General features: G+C 41.7%; 1 protein-coding gene and 1 long non-coding RNA gene across 4 annotated transcripts in view; one reads left to right on the forward strand and one right to left on the reverse strand.

The window, feature by feature from the left end:
• elac2 (elaC ribonuclease Z 2) overlaps positions 1–20,066 on the forward strand; it is a 20,776-nt gene continuing 710 nt past the window's right edge. The window contains exons 1-24 of one of the 3 annotated variants that reach the window (XM_030058546.1): positions 1–80; positions 276–492; positions 594–644; positions 3,095–3,165; positions 4,476–4,540; positions 4,653–4,710; positions 4,812–4,877; positions 5,001–5,141; positions 5,998–6,053; positions 6,154–6,212; positions 6,934–7,006; positions 7,118–7,230; positions 7,343–7,441; positions 7,567–7,705; positions 10,072–10,157; positions 10,494–10,615; positions 10,826–10,922; positions 14,030–14,168; positions 14,356–14,394; positions 14,976–15,085; positions 15,497–15,596; positions 15,688–15,808; positions 17,485–17,563; positions 17,997–18,141. In XM_030058546.1, the coding sequence (XP_029914406.1) occupies positions 20–80; positions 276–492; positions 594–644; positions 3,095–3,165; positions 4,476–4,540; positions 4,653–4,710; positions 4,812–4,877; positions 5,001–5,141; positions 5,998–6,053; positions 6,154–6,212; positions 6,934–7,006; positions 7,118–7,230; positions 7,343–7,441; positions 7,567–7,705; positions 10,072–10,157; positions 10,494–10,615; positions 10,826–10,922; positions 14,030–14,168; positions 14,356–14,394; positions 14,976–15,085; positions 15,497–15,596; positions 15,688–15,808; positions 17,485–17,563; positions 17,997–18,141 (2,307 nt within the window). In that variant the 5' untranslated portion in view covers positions 1–19. Of the gene's footprint in view, positions 163–275; positions 493–593; positions 645–3,094; positions 3,166–4,475; positions 4,541–4,652; positions 4,711–4,811; positions 4,878–5,000; positions 5,142–5,997; positions 6,054–6,153; positions 6,213–6,933; positions 7,007–7,117; positions 7,231–7,342; positions 7,442–7,566; positions 7,706–10,071; positions 10,158–10,493; positions 10,616–10,825; positions 10,923–14,029; positions 14,169–14,355; positions 14,395–14,975; positions 15,086–15,496; positions 15,597–15,687; positions 15,809–17,484; positions 17,564–17,996; positions 18,142–20,066 lie in introns of all 3 variants that reach the window. The other 2 variants (XM_030058548.1, XM_030058547.1) reach the window with 2 other exon arrangements.
• Positions 18,540–20,066, reverse strand: part of LOC115364117 (uncharacterized) — a 10,418-nt gene continuing 8,891 nt past the window's right edge. The window contains exon 6 of the long non-coding RNA XR_003928640.1: positions 18,540–18,642. This is a non-coding gene — a long non-coding RNA (uncharacterized LOC115364117). The remainder of the gene's footprint in view (positions 18,643–20,066) is intronic.

Genomic DNA, 20,066 nt, shown 5'->3' on the forward strand with positions numbered 1-20,066 from the left:
GTTTTGACATCATCAGTAGATGCCGGAAGAAGTGTCCCATGTGTCCAGCTCTGTCGTACTGGACGAGTATCTCCCTTTAGGTAACAAATGTCCTTTTCCGAGCAGCGAGTGGAAATGTCTCCCCGGAGCGGTACTGAGTGCTGTTGCCTGTGATTTGCCAGCGTTGGTTTCCTTGATGTCGTTTATTTATTTTTTTTAATATTTATTTCGCCGTGTTTTTATTATGAATGCGGCTCATCTGAGGCTGAAATCGGTTGCATTGCTGTTTGTGAAAGGCGGAGCTTCCCCCCGGACTGTCCTCCAGCCGCTGCGGGACATGGCGACCAGCGCCAGGAAGGCCAAGCAGAGGGACACGCTGCGGCGGGTCAAGGTGAAGGAGGCCCGCAGCCGGAGGGGCGACGTGCAGGGGCCCGCCACCGTCTACCTGCAGGTGGTCGGGGCGGGCAGCCGGGACAGCGCCCCCTCCGTCTACCTGTTCTCCGAGTTCAACAGGTAGACCGGCTCAGAGCCACAGACAGGCTGCACACTACACATGTTTTTAGCTTTGCATCATACCTGTCTGTCTGTCTAAACACCTGTCTGTGTGTCTGTAGGTGCCTGTTTAACTGCGGGGAGGGCACGCAGAGACTCATGCAGGAGCACAAGTAAGCCTCAGTCCCGCACAAAACGCACACATCATCTTCACATGATGCTTAAAACAAGGCTGGAAAAACTGTTTCAAAGCTGGAAACTTTCCATGGTGTTGAAGCCAGTTTTTATATTGTCTTTATTATATGTATACGAAGTAAAAGCTGTTCATTATATTGATTTTTTTTGCACAGCAGGTGGGATCAGGAGGAAAGGGGATTTATTTATAAAAATGAAGTCATAACCACAGAGCCAGTGTGGTTAAATCAAGTCAAGTTAACGTGAATTACCTGGAAATATGGAAAACTGCAGGTTAGCCTGTAACAGTTGAAAAATGGGATGGGGTGATTTCATTTTATATGTTCATAGGGAATATGTTTATTTTAATCAATATTATTATTATTATTATTTTTGTCGTTCAATAAAGAATCGATTAACGTTCTTAGAAATAAATCAAAAATATTATTTTTACAATTTGTATTGGTGTGCACGCATGTCTGCTGATGACAAAACAAAATGTTTATTTATGTTTGCACATGATACAGTTTGTATGAATAACCCCAAATTTCTAGGTAATTCCCGTTAATTCCCGTGGAAAGCTTCCAAGTTGGAATATTGCCCAAATTCTCGAGCTTAACTTCCCATGGAAAGTTTCCAGAAATTTATCAGAAATTTTCCGCCCCTTTGCAACAGTTTTTAAAACACATTACCGTAAATCGCACAACATACAGTAATAAAAACACAATAACAGACGTGGTTCCTGTCTGAATGCTGTTTATGAGTTTAGCAGAGTTATTCCATGTGGTATTTATTGTTTTAGATTAGTTATTATTATATTATTATTGTACTTGTATATTTGTTTGTTGTTCCTCATTATTATTACAACAACATATCATTGGCTCACACTAACAGTTTATTGTGGTGGCAGAGAGGCAGAAAAGGGGCTTGGGCTGAAGCATCTTCCTGTGTGTCTGTTAAATTTGGTTTTTAGTCCAGTCATTTTATGAAAAAACCTAGGACAAATTGCAAGAGAAGCAAACTCAACTGATTTTGTATCCTCAGTTTGTCCTGAGTGAGGGAAAAAAAGTCCCAAGAAATCCCATTGGTGGAAAGTTTTGAAAATCACCTATTTAGGACCACATATTACCAAAAAAACACTGTTTTTAACACACAGGGGAAAGGGATCAAAATTTTACTTTCAGATATCACTATAAAAATTCACAAGTGGATTACACACACAAAGACAAGAAAAAAAGTCAATTACCAGTTCTTTGAATTATTCTGTTTACACATGCATATCACATATTATCTGATTTGATATGCGCTAATAAGGAATATGAGGAATAAATGCCAGAACAGATATTTAAACAGTGAATTAAAAGGTTACTATATATATAGTAACCTTTTAATTCACTGTTATATAGTAACCTTTTAATTCAAGGTTACTATATATATAGCAACCTTTTAATTTACTGTTTAAATGTCTCTTCTGGCATTTATTCCTTATATTCCTTATTAGCGCATATCAAATCAGATAATGTGTGATATGCATGTGAAAACAGAATAATTCAAAGAACTGGTAATTGACTTTTTTTCTTGTCTTTGTGTGTGTAATCCACTTGTGAATTTTTATAGTGATATCTGAAAGTAAAATTTTGATCCCTTTCCCCTGTGTGTTAAAAACAGTGTTTTTTGGTAATATGTGGTCCTAAATAGGTGATTTTCAAAACTTTCCACCAATGGGATTTCTTGGGACTTTTTTTTCCCTCACTCAGGACAAACTGAGGATACAAAATCAGTTGAGTTTGCTTCTCTTGCAATTTGTCCTAGGTTGACCCCAATTTTGGCCTAAAATTACTGGACTATTTGACCCTCCGCTGCTGAAGGAGGCAGTGATGATGTTAATAATGATGCTCTGATAGAGATGGAAAGAAAACAAACACGTGAAGAGCGTTCACATCATCATCATAATAATGGATTATATTTATATAGCCCAGACACTTAGAGCGCCTCACAGTGAAGGGGGGAGACTCACCTCAGCACCACTGATGTGTAGCAGTTAACCCTAACCCTAGGACCAGATGGAAGACCGCCCCCTAGTGGCCCTTTAACACCACTCCTAGTAGCAGCTTGAGTTTCCCCAGTGTGTCTCCCATCCAGGTTCTAGCCGAGCCCACACCTGCTTAGCTTCAGCAGGAACCAGATTCAAATCCGGTTCAGGATCACATGTGAAAGTGGCTCAAATCAGAATTGAAAATGTCATATTCATATATATATATATATATATATATATATATGTATTTTTTTTTTTTTTTTTGCTGTTCACACTGGCATAAAAAATCAGATCTAGGCCACTTGTTACTGGCCATAGAAACACATGCAGCATCATCCTCCTCCTCCTCCTACTCTCAGCAGGTTTGATGTACAAAGCTCCTAATTTGTTGATCCGTCTGTTTCCTCCCTCCAGGCTGAAAGCTGCTCGCCTAGACAACATCTTCCTGACCAGAGTGAGCTGGGAGAACGTCGGGGGTTTATCAGGTTTGCTGTTTCTTTTTTTTTTTTTTGGGGGGGGGGGGGGGGTGGGGGGGGTTTGGCTAATCTCCAAGTCATGTTTCTTTCTTCCTTTCTTTTGGCTTATTTACAAGTCCTTTTTTTTTCTTTTAGCTTATTTACAAGTGTAATCCAAAGACTTGTAGCACTGAAAATTAATTATAGCCGAACAATTCATCAAAATATTATCGAAAGTGCAATTTGGCCAAGTGCAATATCCAAATCACAGGAGCTGCAGTTTTTTGTTGAAGATAAAATATGACAAAATCCCATTATCTATCCCATAAAGTGCTGCGCTGCTCCAGAGGGGCTCTGGCCCACAAACTGTGTTCTGGTGTGAGAAATCATGTTTGTTTGGCACGAACCCCAGTGAAGTCAAACAAGCATCACTTTAGCATTTAATTCTGTGAAAATGGAAATGACGATGCAGTAACTATCAGTAATATTGTGAATTATATTGCAATCTCACTGTCTGAAAACAGGATTTTTTTCATCATATTGCTCAGCACTCATAGAAAGTTTCATTGTTTTCATTGTATGACTGATAGATTTGAAAATTCAAGAAAATAAATGAAGAATCGTTAACAAGGTACAGCTGATTTAGCCAGGTTGTGCAGTGACGAAGCTGAACACAGTCACTTTACAACAGTATTTCAGTATAATATTTCATGTCAATTTTATCTCCTTCACAAAACAACCAGATGGAGCCACATGTAATTTTAGACGCTTAACTGTTTGGCTTTAGACGTGAGACGTTTGAGATAATTCAAGGCGCATGTGATCACTCAGCACTTTAAAGGCAGAATGAGGAGGATTTGTCAGCTGCGGTTTGTAAGCCCAACATTCAAAGCCGGCCCCTTGTCCCTGGCTTAGCTAACCTCCGGCAGCAAGTTTTTTTTTTTTTTTTTTTTTTTCCCCTAGGATGTTGACGGAATGAAATGACCTCCCTCGGCGCTCGCCAGTCGGTGAAAGCCAACCCCAGATTCACTCTCGCGGTGGAACGAGCTTTGTCCGCTTGGCATTTCGCCTTGCTAGATTTCCTTTTTTGCTCGGTCTGCGTCCCAAGTTTTTCATAGGTCTCTATTGGATGTGGTGCTGTCGATCTGGCACTGTGCGCTGTGATTGGCTGGGAAAATCCTGCTCATTCTGCCTTTAACACAAGTAATCTGTCTACGTTCTGCTCAGATAACGGGCAGTTATGGAACCTCGTGCTCTCTGTCAGAATTCATTATCAGAGATTCACGGTTGATATTTTTTGCTTCACCCTCACCCAGCTGTGTGTGTGTTTTCCCCTGCAGGCATGATATTAACCCTGAAGGACATCGGCGTCCCTGAGTGTGTTCTCTCTGGTCCTCCACAGCTGGTGAGAAAGTGATGACACATTTCTGTAACACCTTTTTTTCCCTTTATGTCATTTGCAATTACCTAAAATCTCTCTCTCTCTCTCTCTCTCTGATCTGCCTTCTTCAATAAAGGAGAGCTACTTAAATGCCATCAAGGTGTTTTCTGGACCGCTGGAGGACATCAAACTGTGTATGTTGAATTTGTTGCTGTTGCTTAGACCAAGAGAATAACTGTTTGTTTTTTTTAATCTGTTAGATTTTGTGAAATATTTACCTATCATGAACTTACAGCGGTTCGACCGTACACCGAGACATACACGGACGACACAATGACAGTTTACCAAGTGCCAATATTTGGTAAGTACACATTTATTTTCTCTTGTCTTTTCCACTCTGCATATCTGAGTCTTTACATCCCTCTAAAAGTCTTTAAGTTGGGATCTAGAGCTTTTTTTTTTTTTTTCTGTCCCGGCTGCGTAGCCCAGCTGAGAGGCGATGGCAGGAGGCCGTCCCCCGGCTCGGGGAGGAGCAGCCCCACCTCCCACAGGAACGAGCTGTGGAGTCCAGAGGACAAGGAGGACGCCCATACAAACAACAGCAACGAGCGGGCAGCCAGTCCAGGTGAGGCCACGCCCGGGATTATGGGCTGATTTTATATTCTCAAGCAGTCGGGAGGAGAAATCCTGTCAAGAGTCTTGACCGGGATTAATTTCTGGTTTTCAGATTCAGTCTCAACCAGCCTCGCTCACAGTAAACCTGTTTGATAGCTAAAGCCTGTCGAGTGTGTACTGTTTGGGAAGAGCTGTTATGAATCCCACCAGAGTTCTGGGCAAGATTCGTCCACATGGTTAGGGTTAGGTGTTCAGGGTTATACTGAGGGCTTTCCTGGCTGTTTATATCAAATCTGTTTTAGCGAATGGGTATGCCCAGAACTGCAGTGGGATTCATAATAACATATGTACTAATAACTTCTACCTATCAGTGAGAGCTAGCTTTAATATGAAATGAGACAGAAGTATTATATTGAAAAGCAGGCTCCCAGTAGAGTACATGAAATAGAACATTTCTTTTAAATAAAACATTTTTTTTTTTTTAATTTTTTGTGGTCATGGACCGGCCTGATGACATTACCTTACCTTACCTCCTGTGTTTATGTATCTCTGTATTGATTCAAATTCTCATTCCTGTTGTTTACTTGATTTTTCAGTGCATATAAATTCGCAATGCATTAATGTGTATGTCAGTGCACATTTTGGATTGGGCAAGATTAGAGGCTCTGAGTCATTTGTCTCACTTACATCAGCAGGTGTACGATTCCCCGTTTCTGACTAATCATCTGCTCTGAGCAAGACGGAGGAGAAAAACAAAATAAAATCTGTGAAATCCACGGTTATGAGTGCAGCAATACACAGTGTAACGTCACCTTGTGTTTGACACTCAGTGCGGTTTTTGAGATGTCTGTGAAAATATTTTGCAGGCGGAAAAACAAAATCCACAAGAGACCCGTCGCTGGTGGTTGCCTTCGTATGCAAGGTGGGTCGTCTCAAATGTCGTCATCCTCTGAGTGGAACACACATGGAAGAGCTCTCTCGTTAATTCTCTCTCTCTCTATATATATCTAACTCTTTTTCAGCTCCACCCTAAAAAAGGAAATTTCTTAGTTGTCCAAGCCAAGGAGCTCGGATTGCCCGTGTAAGTGGATTTTCACTTGAGTTGTTGCTGCAAATCTGATATTAAGCTTTTATTAAAAACCAAATCTGGTCGGTGTAGTCCACCTTAAATATTATGGATATGAAACTGTTTATTGATGACACATTATTGTAGAATTGCTGAATACCATTTTGGTTGTCTGTGGGATACAAGTATGCATGGATTTCATTACTATTTTTAATATTGTTACTGTTATTATTTGTTATTTGTTGTTGTTGCAGAAGTAGCAGTAGTAATGGTGGTAGTTGTCTAAATGTTATTTCAGACTTTTCCATCATGTCAAGTGCACAACTCAGTGAAACAATGAAGTATTACTCTGATTATAGCTTTGTTAATTGTTGCTTTGTAAATTCTGGGTAATTGTTTAGCATGTAAATTATTAAATGTCAATATGCCACGGTATCTATTTTAATTTATTTTAACCTGGTTAGATTTTTTTTTTTTAATGGCACAACAAAACAAGCAGACAGACAGACAAGCTACAATGAACTATAATTAAGAACAACAGGATGAAAAGAAAATGAGAGAGAGAGAAAAAAAAATGGAGTGTGTTTAGGTGTAATGGATTATTCCAACTCGGTGTTCATGGATTAAAACCAGCTTGTCTTTTTATTTATTTATTTTTTTAAATGTATTTTTTCTTTATATCATTTTGCAGGCGATGAGATTACTAAACTTTTTTGTTTCCTTTTATTTTTCGCAGCGGCACAGCAGCGATCGGCCCACTCATTGCGGCTCTCAAGGATGGGAAAACCATCACGTACGAAGGGAAAGAGGTAACTTTCCAGATGTTTTTTTGGGCAGATACTTTCTCACCAGGCTGCAGTTTTTTCAGAGCAGTGGTATCTTCCAAATTCAGGGTTGACTGTATTCCTGTCGTCCCGTAGATTCGCCCCGAGGACGTGTGCACCCCGACCTACCCGGGCCCAGTCTTCATCGTCATCGAATGTCCCTCTGAGGAGTTCGCCGAAGCCGTATGCACCAATCAGGAGTTAAGCAGGTAGCGTCCCGGTGGCGGATTCTGCACGGTCTTTGAAACTACATCTAAGAAGTATTTGTTTGTCAAACTGAGTCGGTCGAGTCTCTTAACTGAGGGGTTTCGTTCACTTTAGGTACCAAAGAGGAGGGACGGAGGACCCCGCTGCGCTGGTGGTGCACATGACCCCCGAGTCCGTTTTGAAAACGGATCAGTACAAGCAGTGGATGGAGAGGTGCTCACTCCCTCACTCACTCCCTCACTCACTCACGTTCGAGCCAGACTCAGCGGAGGCTTCTCGTTTTCCAGATCTGTCGTTTCACAGGTCGAGGCTAAGAGTTTTGTCTGTGTTTTCTTCAGGTTTCCGTCGACAACGGAGCATCTGATCCTCAATGAGCAGGCGTCTACGGTCCACAACATCAGAAGCCACAAGATTCAAGCTCAGCTGAATATGATCCACCCAGAGATCTTCCCAGAACTCAAGGCATATAAATCAAAGGTAACGGCAGCGGTGACACACACTGATAGGGGACACGTCCTACCTAAATGCTCTTTTAAAGGATCGGTTTTGGTGTGTTTCCACCGAGCCTGAATTAAAATCATTTATAACCGTAAATAGCACCACCTCTTAACCTCGGCGCTGGGCGATGTATTGATATAATCTCAATAATGTGATATGAGACTCAACATTATCTTGGGAGTTTGGATACTTTAATATTATATGGCAGCCGTGCAGGAAGCTAGGACAGGATAATTCAAAAATAAAGAACCAATAAAACAAAAATAACAAAGAACACGCTACTGAACACACCTGCTCAGCTAGCACCTCGGCTGTTCCACACCAATCACGGTTCCCAAAAGAACAAACATAACCAAAATAAATGACCTCTGGCCCGTGGCGCTGACATCAGCTGCTATGTTATGTCTGGAAAAACGGATTCGGAGGATCATAAACTCGACCGTCCCAAACAAATCTGTGGACGATGCTGTGGCCCTTGCCCTCCGCTCGGCTCGGAAACATCTGGATAACCACTGCACTTGCACACACACATGCTCTTCCTGGACTACAGCTCAGCCTTAAACACCATCTGGCCGTCTGAAACTGGCAGACTTGGGGATACCCACCCCCACCTGACAGACCATGGCTGCACTAACACATATTCCCACGGTAACTTCATATTTAAGTTTACAGATGTCATTATCATCTTCAAGTTGATTAAAGATGGTAAAGAGCTCCCCTGCAGGCAGCCTGAGGAGAACAATCTCGTCCCGAACACAGTCAAAACAAAGGCGTTCATTCTGGACTTGAGGAAACGGGCCTCCCCTCTCTTGCCGCCGACCATCAGAGGGACCGAGGCGGAGCAGGTTGGCAGGTTTAGGTTCCCCGGCTTGTGCACATGTCGAGGAACCTCAGCCACGGCCAAAAGAGCTTAGCGGAGGCTTTATTTTATAAGGCTGCTAGGGGAAAAAAAAAAATGGCCTGAGCCGTCGGCCGCCCACCGGTGCCAACAGAGGACTCATTGAGAGCATCCGCACCAGAGGGATTAGTGTGCGGTTTGGCAAGGCAGCGTGGATCGAGGGTTCTGCAGCGGGTCAGAAAGGCGGCAGAGAGGATCATCGGCTGCCAGCCACAGAGAATCTGAACACCAAGTCCTGCACAAAGAAAACACGAGCCATCACCCGGTCACTCAGTCTCTGTTCAGACGCAGGAACACAGGAAACAGCCTCAGAGAGCAGAGAGCCTCTCCACACCGGGCCAGGTCCAGTCACGTTCTTTAGACACAGTCGGACTGTTTGCTGGGGTCAAATCCCCCTGTCCTCGGTCTCTGGTCCCCTCTACCCCACTCAGTCCTCCTTACTGCATGTAATGATATTTCAAAGTGGACCTACCATGCTTCTCCCTGTTTTCTGTCATCATGTTGCTGTGTTGCTTCATATTAAATGTGGCCTGAGTTTAGAATAATGAGCTAAAAGGTTAATACGTCTGTAAAAGTAATCCCTATTAGCAGAAAGCTCACCGCTCTGAATACTAAGTTTCCAGTGTTGTGTCACAGGTGTGATCATTCACACCTGCGACACCTCATCACGGATTTTTTTTATATGGTCATCCACCTCTGGCACAGTTATGCGAGAGAGAGAGAGTGAGTGGTGGTCGTGCGACCTAGAGAGTGAATGAAGAGCGGGAGCAGCGGTAGCGAAAACAAATCAGTTCACCAGAGAAATAAAATGTTATTTTCGGATGGTTTCATGGCGGTTATGTTCTAGAGCACAAATTAACATGCCCGCACCTCCGACCAGCCCTGTGGGAAGGGGCCGCGTTGCCTTATTCTGTCATCATAGGGGGGAAAAAAGGCCAGTATAAGATAAATAAAGATATTTTTTTTTGCAACTATGAATCATGCAAAGCTGTTCTAGTTTAGTTGCAGAATAAAAATGAGACATAAACATAATTGTACTCTTAGTTTCATACCGCATATTTCACAATGTTACCTTTTTTTTAGTATTGTATGTGCGCATTCATTTTTCATTTCCTATATAGGTGGTTATTTTGCACACTCTCAAAACTATCATCCGTACTTTTCCCAGTTTACCATACCATTTACCACTGTTTTATTACACACACACCCTTTGCCCTATTCTTATTTATATTTATGTATTATATTTATATTTATTATATTTTCATTACTATATTCTGTTCATATTCACTGTTGCAGTGACACCCAGAAACTTTATGTATGTAGAGCTTGTCAAAAAAAAGACACTATAGTACATGTAAATGATGATTTTAAAAAACGTAAAGTACAATGTCGAAAACTAACTCTTCTTTGTGTGTGTGTGTGTGTGTGTGTGTGTGTTATTCCTAAGGAGGCTCAGGCTGCCCTGCATGTCCCTAACATCAGAGCGGAGTGTCTGCTGAAGTTTCAGCTCAGACCTGTAATGGAGTGGCAAAGGTTAGTTTGTCCTTCAATCCCCCCAATTTACTAAACGTTACTCTGCAGCTCCGAGGCCTGCCTTGTCACAGGGAACAATCTGGAATGGACCGCTGCACTCTGCAATTTTTTATTTTTTTTTTAAACCTCATCTTAAAAGTGTCAGGCTTTTGTTTTTTTTCCCTCCCCTGTTTTTCTGAAGCACTGTAGAAATGTACCAAGGTCAGAAGTGAGAAGTATCCCTTGTTTTCCCCAGTAGTGTCTCTGCAGGCAGTGGTGTGTGTGTGTGTGTGTGTGTGTGTGTGTGTGTGTGTGTGTGTGTGTGTGTGTGCTTTAACTCTGTATCTCCTTCGTTAGAGATGCCATCCCTGCTTGTGATACTGAGGAGTTTGTGAAAGAAGCTTCAGAGGTCCCGAACTTTCTGCGAGAAGTGGACGAGTGTAAGCGGTTTCGCTCCACTGATGCTGCCGTGCTGTCTGGTGAGCTCTCCTCTGGAAGACAGCCATGCCGCACCAACTCACTTATTTATTTATTTAGTTGCTTTTAGCCCAGCAAAACTTTTTTTTTACTCTCAATTTCTCGGCGGTTGCTCCTTCGATGACTTCTGAACAAAGTTTTATTCGCTCAGTCTTCTTTTTTAGTTTGTTTTAATTTTAAAAGAGAATAACGGTAATGTGTTTGTTGTGCAGGGCGAGCAGAAAAACACCCGGAGGTGGTTTTCTTGGGAACGGGATCAGCTCTTCCTATGAAGATCAGGAACGTCAGCGGCACTTTAGTCAACATCAGGTACGCGCATAAACATAACCCAATTTTCCCCCGTGGGGATCAGTAAAGTATTTCTGATTCTGATTAAATAATAAAGCTGCACTTGACAAAATATCTATAAAAATGCATCCACCTGATCAGGCTAAATCGCAGAGCGGAGCTGACGAGTGAAAAAAGCGTCCCGTTTGACTGAGACAGACGCTGAATTTGGTGTCAGTGAAATTCCTGCCGTTGGGTGGAGCTGGGAATCTTTGGCCACCTCACGATTCGAGTCGATTATGATTATGAGGGCAACGATGCGATTATAAAGCAATGATCGATGCATCTCGATGCGTATTTTTGCGATTGTCATTGAATCGTTTTTTGCATCATTTTTCAGACAATTTGTTTTTTTTACTGTGCGACAACTAAATTAAGGGGTATTTGTAGTGAACTATGATTTAAAAAGAATGCTAAATAGATTAATTTACTGTTATTTACTGTAATTTGTGTGACATAACTTACACATTGTTTGGCTCTTACCCAGGTCTTTTGTCCCTTCCTCTTCATAAAATCCGAAGTGATTGTTTTCTGTTGTGTGCGTCCGGCTGGACTCTGCTCATATACTTCAGTTCCTCCAGTTTTTTTTTTATCATTTTATAACCATTGATTATTGACATTAACGCATCGATGCCAGCTCGCCCCACGTCCGCATCACGATGTATCTAAAAATCGATTTTTTTTCTCCCACCTTTAGCGTCGGGTAGAGTCACTTTTCACTTAGAGAGAGACACAGAGAGAGAAAGAGAGAGAGGTCTTTATCTTGCCCCTTTTCTATTGATTCATCTTGATTGATTTGACCTTGATTGATGGAGATACACCCAGTCCCTCACCAAAAGATATAACATGTATGCACTATAGTTTTTTTCCCTTTGTATTCTGTTTTCCTTTCTCCCTTTTTTTTGGGTGGACTCATTCTCCCAAAAATGTGTTGTGGCTCATATATAAATTGTCTTTTGAGTATTTGCACATGGGTGAAGTTATAGGACTCCATGGAGCATCTGTATACCATATCCTATATATATACCACCGACATGAAATTAAAATCAAAAATATGTTGTTTTTGTTTTCTTATTCCTTTTTCCAGTCGAGGGAGTTTTGAGCTACTGCTTTGTTTGTAACCACACACACACCTCCAACGCAGCTGTGTGATATTATGCAGTTATGGATTGTATTTAAGCGCTGTGCCACATGGAAACTCCTGTGTCTTGAGGAAGGTTCTTGTAAGCGAAACGTCAACTGACTCCCCGAAATAAATCAGTGCAGAGGTGAAGAGGTTTGTGCAGGAATTGACTTTTTTTTTCTTTTGAAATATAGACAGTTTTCCGCCAATACGGGAAGTCAGAAATCAGAACTTGAGAGTGAAATGTAAACCGCCTCCAAAACGGGAGTAAGCAGCACTCTGTCCACAGGAAGCTGGACTCAGTAACTTCTTTTTATTTTTTATTTGACTCAAAGTTGCTTCATTCAGGATTCCCTGACCTTAAAGTGAATTATAAGATAAATAGTATTTCATTTATCGTAGTTAGAGGCAGTATTCTTACACCACAGCACATGTTGGGTTTACACATAAGGTCAGAAATATTTGAAGGGGCTGCAGGTTGTAGCAGGGCAAGCAGCAGACGGAGGAAACAAGGCAAATATGTATTAGGTGCTATTCTGCACTTACCAGGATGTAGTTGATTTCTAGCTTGGCAGATAGTTAAACAGGTCCCTCAATAAACATCCAGGAGTCAGCAGGTAAGTTTCAGATGTTTACTGCGAGAAGCACTGTGAAACTGCAATACAGATATAAAGAATAAATAAATAAACTGTTATAATTTATACTGTATTTAACTTTCTTTGACATCAACAAACACTGAGTAGTTAATCATTATATAAAACACAAATACACAAAAACACGCTGAAATGATCAGGGATTAGCAGCTATGTTACAACTAACTGCCGATTAGCTTAATGCTAACTTAACATTGAAAATTCCATAAGCGGGCTAACGCGTTAGCATCGCTCCCGTTTTTAATTTTCCATACAAATATCAGCTGACTTAAGAACACCGGTAACAGGTAAGTTAACATAAAAAGGTAGGCTAAATATTTACTCACAGACATGTTTTTTAGGGTTCAGCAGAGAAACTAACAGCTTTCCTTCTTAGTTTGTCCGTTGGGAGGAAACCATGGCAACCGAGCACAACATTCACTGAAATTCTTAATTGTCTTAGAGGGGCAGCACAGGGGCAAAAATTCAACAAAAATCGGTCTTTCTCAAGATTTTCCTCCATATTTCCCCCCCTTACAGCTGGGTATTTCTGAGGAGTTGTTTCTTGCTCGCCATGAGGATCAAGTCCTCAAGGTTGTCATCCATGTCGTAAACAGTGATATTTAAATAAACTTTAAATGAACTTCAACGAGTAGGATGATGGCAGAGCAGAAAGCAGCAGGTGTTGCTCACCTGGACAAGGAATGTAACAGCCGGTCGTTAGTTCACTACAGATATTTTCCCCAAAACTGGACAAAGCGGCTGGATTGGCTTTTTTTTTGTTTTGTTTTGTTTTTCTACCTCAAAATTTCAGCAGCCGTGAAGGTTAACAGCGGACTGACAGAACTTGTGATCCCGCGCTTTGCTCATTTGCAAATTTGAGCAATTAAATTATGACATATGAAGAGTTCATTTGCAAAAACATATATCTCCATTTGAATTTATTAAACCTTATCAAACTTTTTTGAATTTTATTACAATTTACTTTATATTTATTTCTATTTTTTCTATGTTTATTTAGCCTGGCATAATGTTTATAATCCTAAATCATGCTTTGTGTGTGTGTGTGTGTGTGTGTGTGTGTGTGTGTGTGTGTGTGTGTGTGTGTGTGTGTGTGTGTGTGTGTGTACTCCAAGCAGTATCAGTGAAAAAGGTGTATTCATTTTAAGGATGGCTTTTATCTGTTTTTGCAAATGAACTCTTCATATTGTACCTTTTTTTTAACAGGTGGGAATGATAAACACACTTATCTGCACACAACATAAGCACTTGATCTGTCTTTTTTTGTTTGTTTGTTTTTTAACTCTCCTTTCTGTCTTTGCACGTCCACGCAGTGCCAGCCAGTCGGTGCTGCTGGACTGCGGCGAGGGAACCTTCGGTCAGCTGTGCAGACACTACGGAGACGACGTGGACGAGGCTCTGGCCAAGATCTCCACGGTCTTCATCTCACACCTGCACGCCGACCACCACACAGTAAGCAGCTGGGGAAAGGAAAGGGAAAAAAAAAAAAAAACAGCAGTTATACATGGCTGTGCGTTTTAAGTGCGAAATAAGAGCACGAGTCTATGTATAGCTGCTTGTAGCCTGTCCTACACAACCACTAATGCTGATATTCATCTTTTTTTTTTTTTCTTTTTTTTTTTTTTTTCAATTATTAAAGGGGCTGTTGAAGTTGCTGTACCAGAGGGAAAGAGCATTGGTAGGTAAAATAAATAAATAAATAATAAAACATGCATTTAAAATAGTTCTCAGTTGTGTCGTCACCTCTCCTTAGGTCATTTAATGTTTAAAAAGAAAGGCAGGACATGATAAATGAGGATTAATCCTTAAAGTAATAGACCAGGATTTTGGTCAGTTTACCTGTCAGGTGCAGAAAACATCCTAATATCTGTTAAATCATTCAATCTTACATTGTGTTGACTTATCGTAGGTCCAGTAGCATCATCCAAAGTGAGAAGACGATGTTCTGGTTATGAGAAGTTGTTTGTTTTTTATTATATGGACTATAGGTTTGTAAATTTTACAGAATACTAATGCTGTTTTGCTGATTTAGCCACATTTATATTTGGAACCGTTTGTTTAAACTTCACTTTGTTTTGCATTGCTTATCATTTAGCCTCAGAGCCGCTGCACGTTCTCATTAGGATGAGAAAGTGTTGGCATAAGCTGTGTTGCATAAACTCGGTCTGAGGCTGTTTTTTTTTTTCCCATCATTTTTGGATTCTGCCCATCCCTTTGCACCTGTAACTGACTGACTTCCTCATGCTTATGGATTTTCAGACAACACTAGGAAAGGCGTTCAGCCCTATCTCCCTGGTCGCTCCGATTCAGATCATGACCTGGCTCAATCAGTACCACGACCACTGTGAGGAGATCCTCAGCCATGTCAAGTACGTAGACGCCGAGGCCTGCAGACATCAATACAAACCTGCAGCTCTCACGCACTCAGGCTTTATGGATCACTGTTTTGAAAACCTTGAGAAATGGAAATTCGGTTCAGTTGAATTTCCACTTTGGCTGGAAGGTTTATGAGCTGAAAGGTAGTCGATAACATAAACCATCCACTGCTGAAATGTGATTGCAGTTCGAACATATTTTATCAGGGCACTTGCTGTAACCAACTTGGGACCCAGGAGGATTGATCTGTTTTTGGGATGTTAATCTGATGCTCGTTTATCCCGTGCATTACAGGAAAAGTTAAGAAAACCTGTTTGCCTAACTTCTTGTCGGTCACACACTTCTCAAAAGAGTTATTTTTCACCTGACACTCTTTAACACGGCCTCTGCTTTTCCCTTTTCAGCATTATACCCAACCGGTTTTTGTGTGAGGGCGCCGAGGTGCCCAAGTTCAAGACCAAGTCATTCATCCAGACGCTGCTGAAGAAGAACGATCTGGAAATGGTCTGTTGCTGTTTGAACATCACATCCTTCAGAGTCAAAGGCCTCAGAGGTTGAAGTTCTACATTGTGGTGTGTTTTTTTTTTTCTCGCAGTTCCAGACGTGCCCGGTGCGACACTGCAAGAACGCCTACGCCTGCAGCATCACCCACCAGTCCGGCTGGAAGCTGGCCTTTTCGGGCGACACCAGGCCCTGCGACGCCTTCGCACACCTGGGTTAGTACCGCTCCGAGGAATCCTCTGTGTAAACAGTGGAGATCTGCAGAACTTGGATGGCGAGATCTTGTTGGAGGCAAGCCGTCTGATCGATCGGCTCTGAGTTCAAAGGCTCCTCCAGAAAGGGCACCTCTGCTTTGTTTTTCTTCTCGAGGCCGCGAGGGAACGTAGGAGTGCTCACTGTGTCGGTGCTGGACTGAGACAGAAACAAAGTCCTCAGTCCAGACACCACCGCGCTCCATGTTCAGCCTTTAATTAAGCTCTAAAGGGGACGGTTAAATAACATGAAAGGATACCACATCCTTTTATACTCTTGTAGTCTGTCCAATGGCCTGAGGTGATGGAGATACATCTGTGAAGCTACAGGCCATTACAATAATCTTCATACGTGGATAAAAATATGAGCCATTATGGTACATGGTTTTAAAAAAATCATAAAATTGACATGTTAATCACCTTGATCATAGGTTTGAAAAAGCAAGAGCACACACACCAGACAAGCCGAGCCATCATGGTCCTCGATAGATCTGTTGTGTCCTATTCCTATTTTATTTTCATCGTATTTCTGGCTTTGATGTTGCCTTACTGCTGCTGCTGCTGTGTCATATTTTGAATTTTTCCTTAAGGGGGATCGATTAAGGTAAATCAAAATCCACAAAGTCACCATGTTGACTTCGTGTATGTCCATCTATAAAGCTACAAACTGTCATGATGCATTTAGAGAGATTCTGTCGAGGCTGAAATTTGGTTCCTTTATTATTCCAGCCTGGTTAATGATATGGACGGATGAAAACTTGTCATGCGTTTGATTTCTCAGAAGTAAGTTATGCGCTCAACGTCAAATTAAACCGATGAAGCCTTCACAGCGTCTTAGTTTGAAGCCTCTGCTCCAATTAGGATGTTTACCGTCAACCAACGGGAAAAGTTTGATTCATCAAACTCGGCTGGCAGCCCATGATGCTGCACATGAGAGAGAGAGAGAGGGAAATCTGGAATCTGTAAAATCTGTCATCTCGTAGCAATAATGGACATGAAAGACCTTATAATGGCGTTTCTGTCACCGCCTTTCGTCCGGCGCCGTGCCCCGCCCTCGTGCGGTTTTATTGGTTTAAAGCTTCACAGCAGAGTCTCTGCTTTTCTCCGCATTATTGGTGATAACAAGATCTTGTTATCTCCGTTGTGTTTAAAACAGAGGGCTTGCTATGTGAGATTACACTCCGGTCCAGTCCATGCAGGCAGACATCCATTACAGCAAATAGAGCGGCTGCTTCCAATATGTCCGACTCCTTTATGAGCATCCCGGCCGGGGCTTTACTCTTCAGGCCGCCCTGCCAAATGTTTCAGATATTTCTTAATGCTTTCGATCACTCTCGTAGCTGGCAGGCTCGTCTAATGGTTCCTGCGGGATCCCGCTCCATTGACTCTTTTTAAATTGCTTGACTGGATTCTGTCCAAGCAAAGCCTCCCGGAGACGGCGAGTGTATCCCACGCCTGTTCATTATAGATGGCTCGGCTCACCGGACAAACAGGGCATGCTAGTTCTTGATTACGCCGACTACCTGATTGATTTCCTGCGGGACGGGACGAGGCTGCAAGCGCTCGTCTCTGCAGTGCCTGTGAGGTTCAGGTTTTTTTATTTTTGTGTGTGTGGTTTTTTTTGTTTGTTTGTTTTAAAGGAAAGAATGCGACTTTACTCATCCACGAGGCAACTTTAGAAGACGGCATGGAGGAGGAAGCTGCAGAGAAAAGACACAGGTGAGTAAATATCATAAAGGTGCATCATAAGGTGTGAGCCAGTAGTTCAGTGAGGCTTTAATGGTGGTTTATGCAAATGACAAAAAAAAAAACCCTGCAAGAGAAAAAGCTCTCTCTCTCGGCAGACAAAGAAATACACTTCCTTTTTCTGTTGCTTTTGAGTGCTTTGTTATTTTCTGCATTCTACACCGAAAGTGCCATTGATTTTTTTTTCTTTCTTTTTGTTAAGAAATTAAAAAAAAAACTGTGGAGGCAGAGTGAGCAGACTCTTTATGTGTATTTTCATTGAATTTCCCTGCGATAAGCTCACTGAGCCGAGCTGCCGGGCAGTAAAAACTAACTTTGCTGCTGCAGGTTCTTGTGTTTTCCATGTTGCAGAGTTAGGGACAAGCAGTGTGACGAAACTCTGTGCTTGTTTTCTCCGCCCTGGCAGCACGACCTCGCAGGCCATCGGCATCGGCATGAAGATGAACGCCGAGTTCATCATGCTCAACCACTTCAGCCAGCGCTACGCCAAGATCCCTCTGTTCAGCGAGGACTTCAACGACCGGGTGGGGATATCGTTCGACCACATGAGAGTAAGTTCTTTAAAACGTGACTCTGTCCAATTGATTTGATTGGATTGCCACAAGCCTTTGGGCAAATGAGCCACCTGGTAACCCCACGCGTTGGAAATTACAGCCGGCAAAACTGAAAACGAAAAATGTTGGTAATCAGTTACAGCTCTCATATCACATCTATATACATATATAACATTTATATCTAGGATTGCAAAATCCCATTTCCATTTCCATGGGAATTAACAGAAATAAACAGGAAATTTGCAAAATTGCAGGTTGGCCTGTTACAGGAAATTTGGAAAAAAAAGATCTTGCAGCATAATCTTGATTAAAACAACCAGATTTAATGCAAATCAGCCGTATCTCTGCCGCGCACTGTGCATTCCCCAGTCCCGTGCACACAGAACATTACTTACTGCAGGGCGGTTGAGGCCACGCCCACTGCATGAGGCCACGCCTCCTGCATGCACTGTGCATTCCTCCATCACATGATGAAATCCAGGAAGAAGCCACCGAGACCTGACAGGATTGAGGAAATTGTTCAAAGAAAGAAACGATTAAAGTTTTACTCTCAAATAAATCAAAGTCAAAAATGTCTTTTTTTTTTTTAATTGTATTAGTTTGCATGCGTGTGTGCTCATGACAAAACAAAATGTTTATCATTGTTTGTATATGATACAGTTTGTAGAAATTACCCCAAATTTCCACTTAATTCATGTTAATTTCTTTATATTCCTGTTATTTCGAATTGATAGTTTCCAAGTTGGAAAACTGCCAAAATTCCCCAGGTTAGCATCTCATTGAAGGGTTATGGAAGGCTTCCGGAAATTTACCAGAAATTTTCCGCCCCTTTGAAACCGGATTTATATCCAGTGCAGTTTTGTCTCCATCAGTGTCGGCCATGTTGGATTTTGCACCATTTTGACTTTCCTGCTAAACTATTTCATCACTTGAAGTTTTTTTTTTTCTTTAATTCCCTCACGGCCCTAAAGGGTGACGGCATCATTTGTATAACAATCAGAAATGCCAAATATAAAGGAAGAGCAGACAGAGCAGACGGCCCCACAGAATCTATTTGGCTCGTTCCCAGCGGGCCTGAAGCTTCGACCTTTCCTTCATCTATGTAATTTGTCTCTGATTGGTCCAGAGGGCGACTGCATCATTCATGAGGGACGATGTATTTGCTGCTGCCTCTGTTTGATTTAATCTTCTCATTACGCCGGCTCACCTGAAGAGACCTGAGGCGGTTTCAGATGAGGTCCCGTCTGAAGGAGGCCGAGGCGTCTTTAAATTTACACTTTGAGCCGCAGCGGCAAGACGGCGACCCAAACCGCCACCGATCAACAGACGCAGATCGTTTCTCAGCCGGCTGACGCTGCGCGGCTTCGTGTCTATGACAGCGGACACATTTCTCCCCAAAGCAGACACTAAACCTCTGCTTTATCGTGGTGTTTGTCTTTCCTTTTGGGGCCGTTACTGCTACTGATCTTAAAAATAAATAAAGGAATAAATACATAACTGACTCACCGACTCCAGTTCCAAAGCAATTTTCTTAAGTGTAATTAACAGCAGAGTTTTTTTTTTTTTTTAACTTAATTTCTTAAAGTTAGACAAAGTTAGTTCGATTTCTTTGTTAAAGTTAGACAAATCTGCCAAATGTTAGATATGCAGAAATCTGTCAGAATTTTTTCCATAGTAAAAAAATAAGAAAACTTTTCCAAATAAAACTAGTGCAAACTCTTAGTAATGACTGTCTTCAGAACAACAAAATAATTTATTTCAGCCCTCAGAAATAAATGTAACTGAGTTAGAATGAAATGAAGTATAGATATATATATACAGGAGTGTTGTATAATAATTTTATTATCATCATTATTATTATTATTTTTTAAACACCATGTAATCACTGTCTGGCTAGACAAGTTGATCACTTTAATTTTTTG

The sequence above is a fragment of the Myripristis murdjan genome, chromosome 8 (genome assembly GCF_902150065.1).
Source record: "Myripristis murdjan chromosome 8, fMyrMur1.1, whole genome shotgun sequence".
Classification (NCBI taxonomy): domain Eukaryota; kingdom Metazoa; phylum Chordata; class Actinopteri; order Holocentriformes; family Holocentridae; genus Myripristis; species Myripristis murdjan.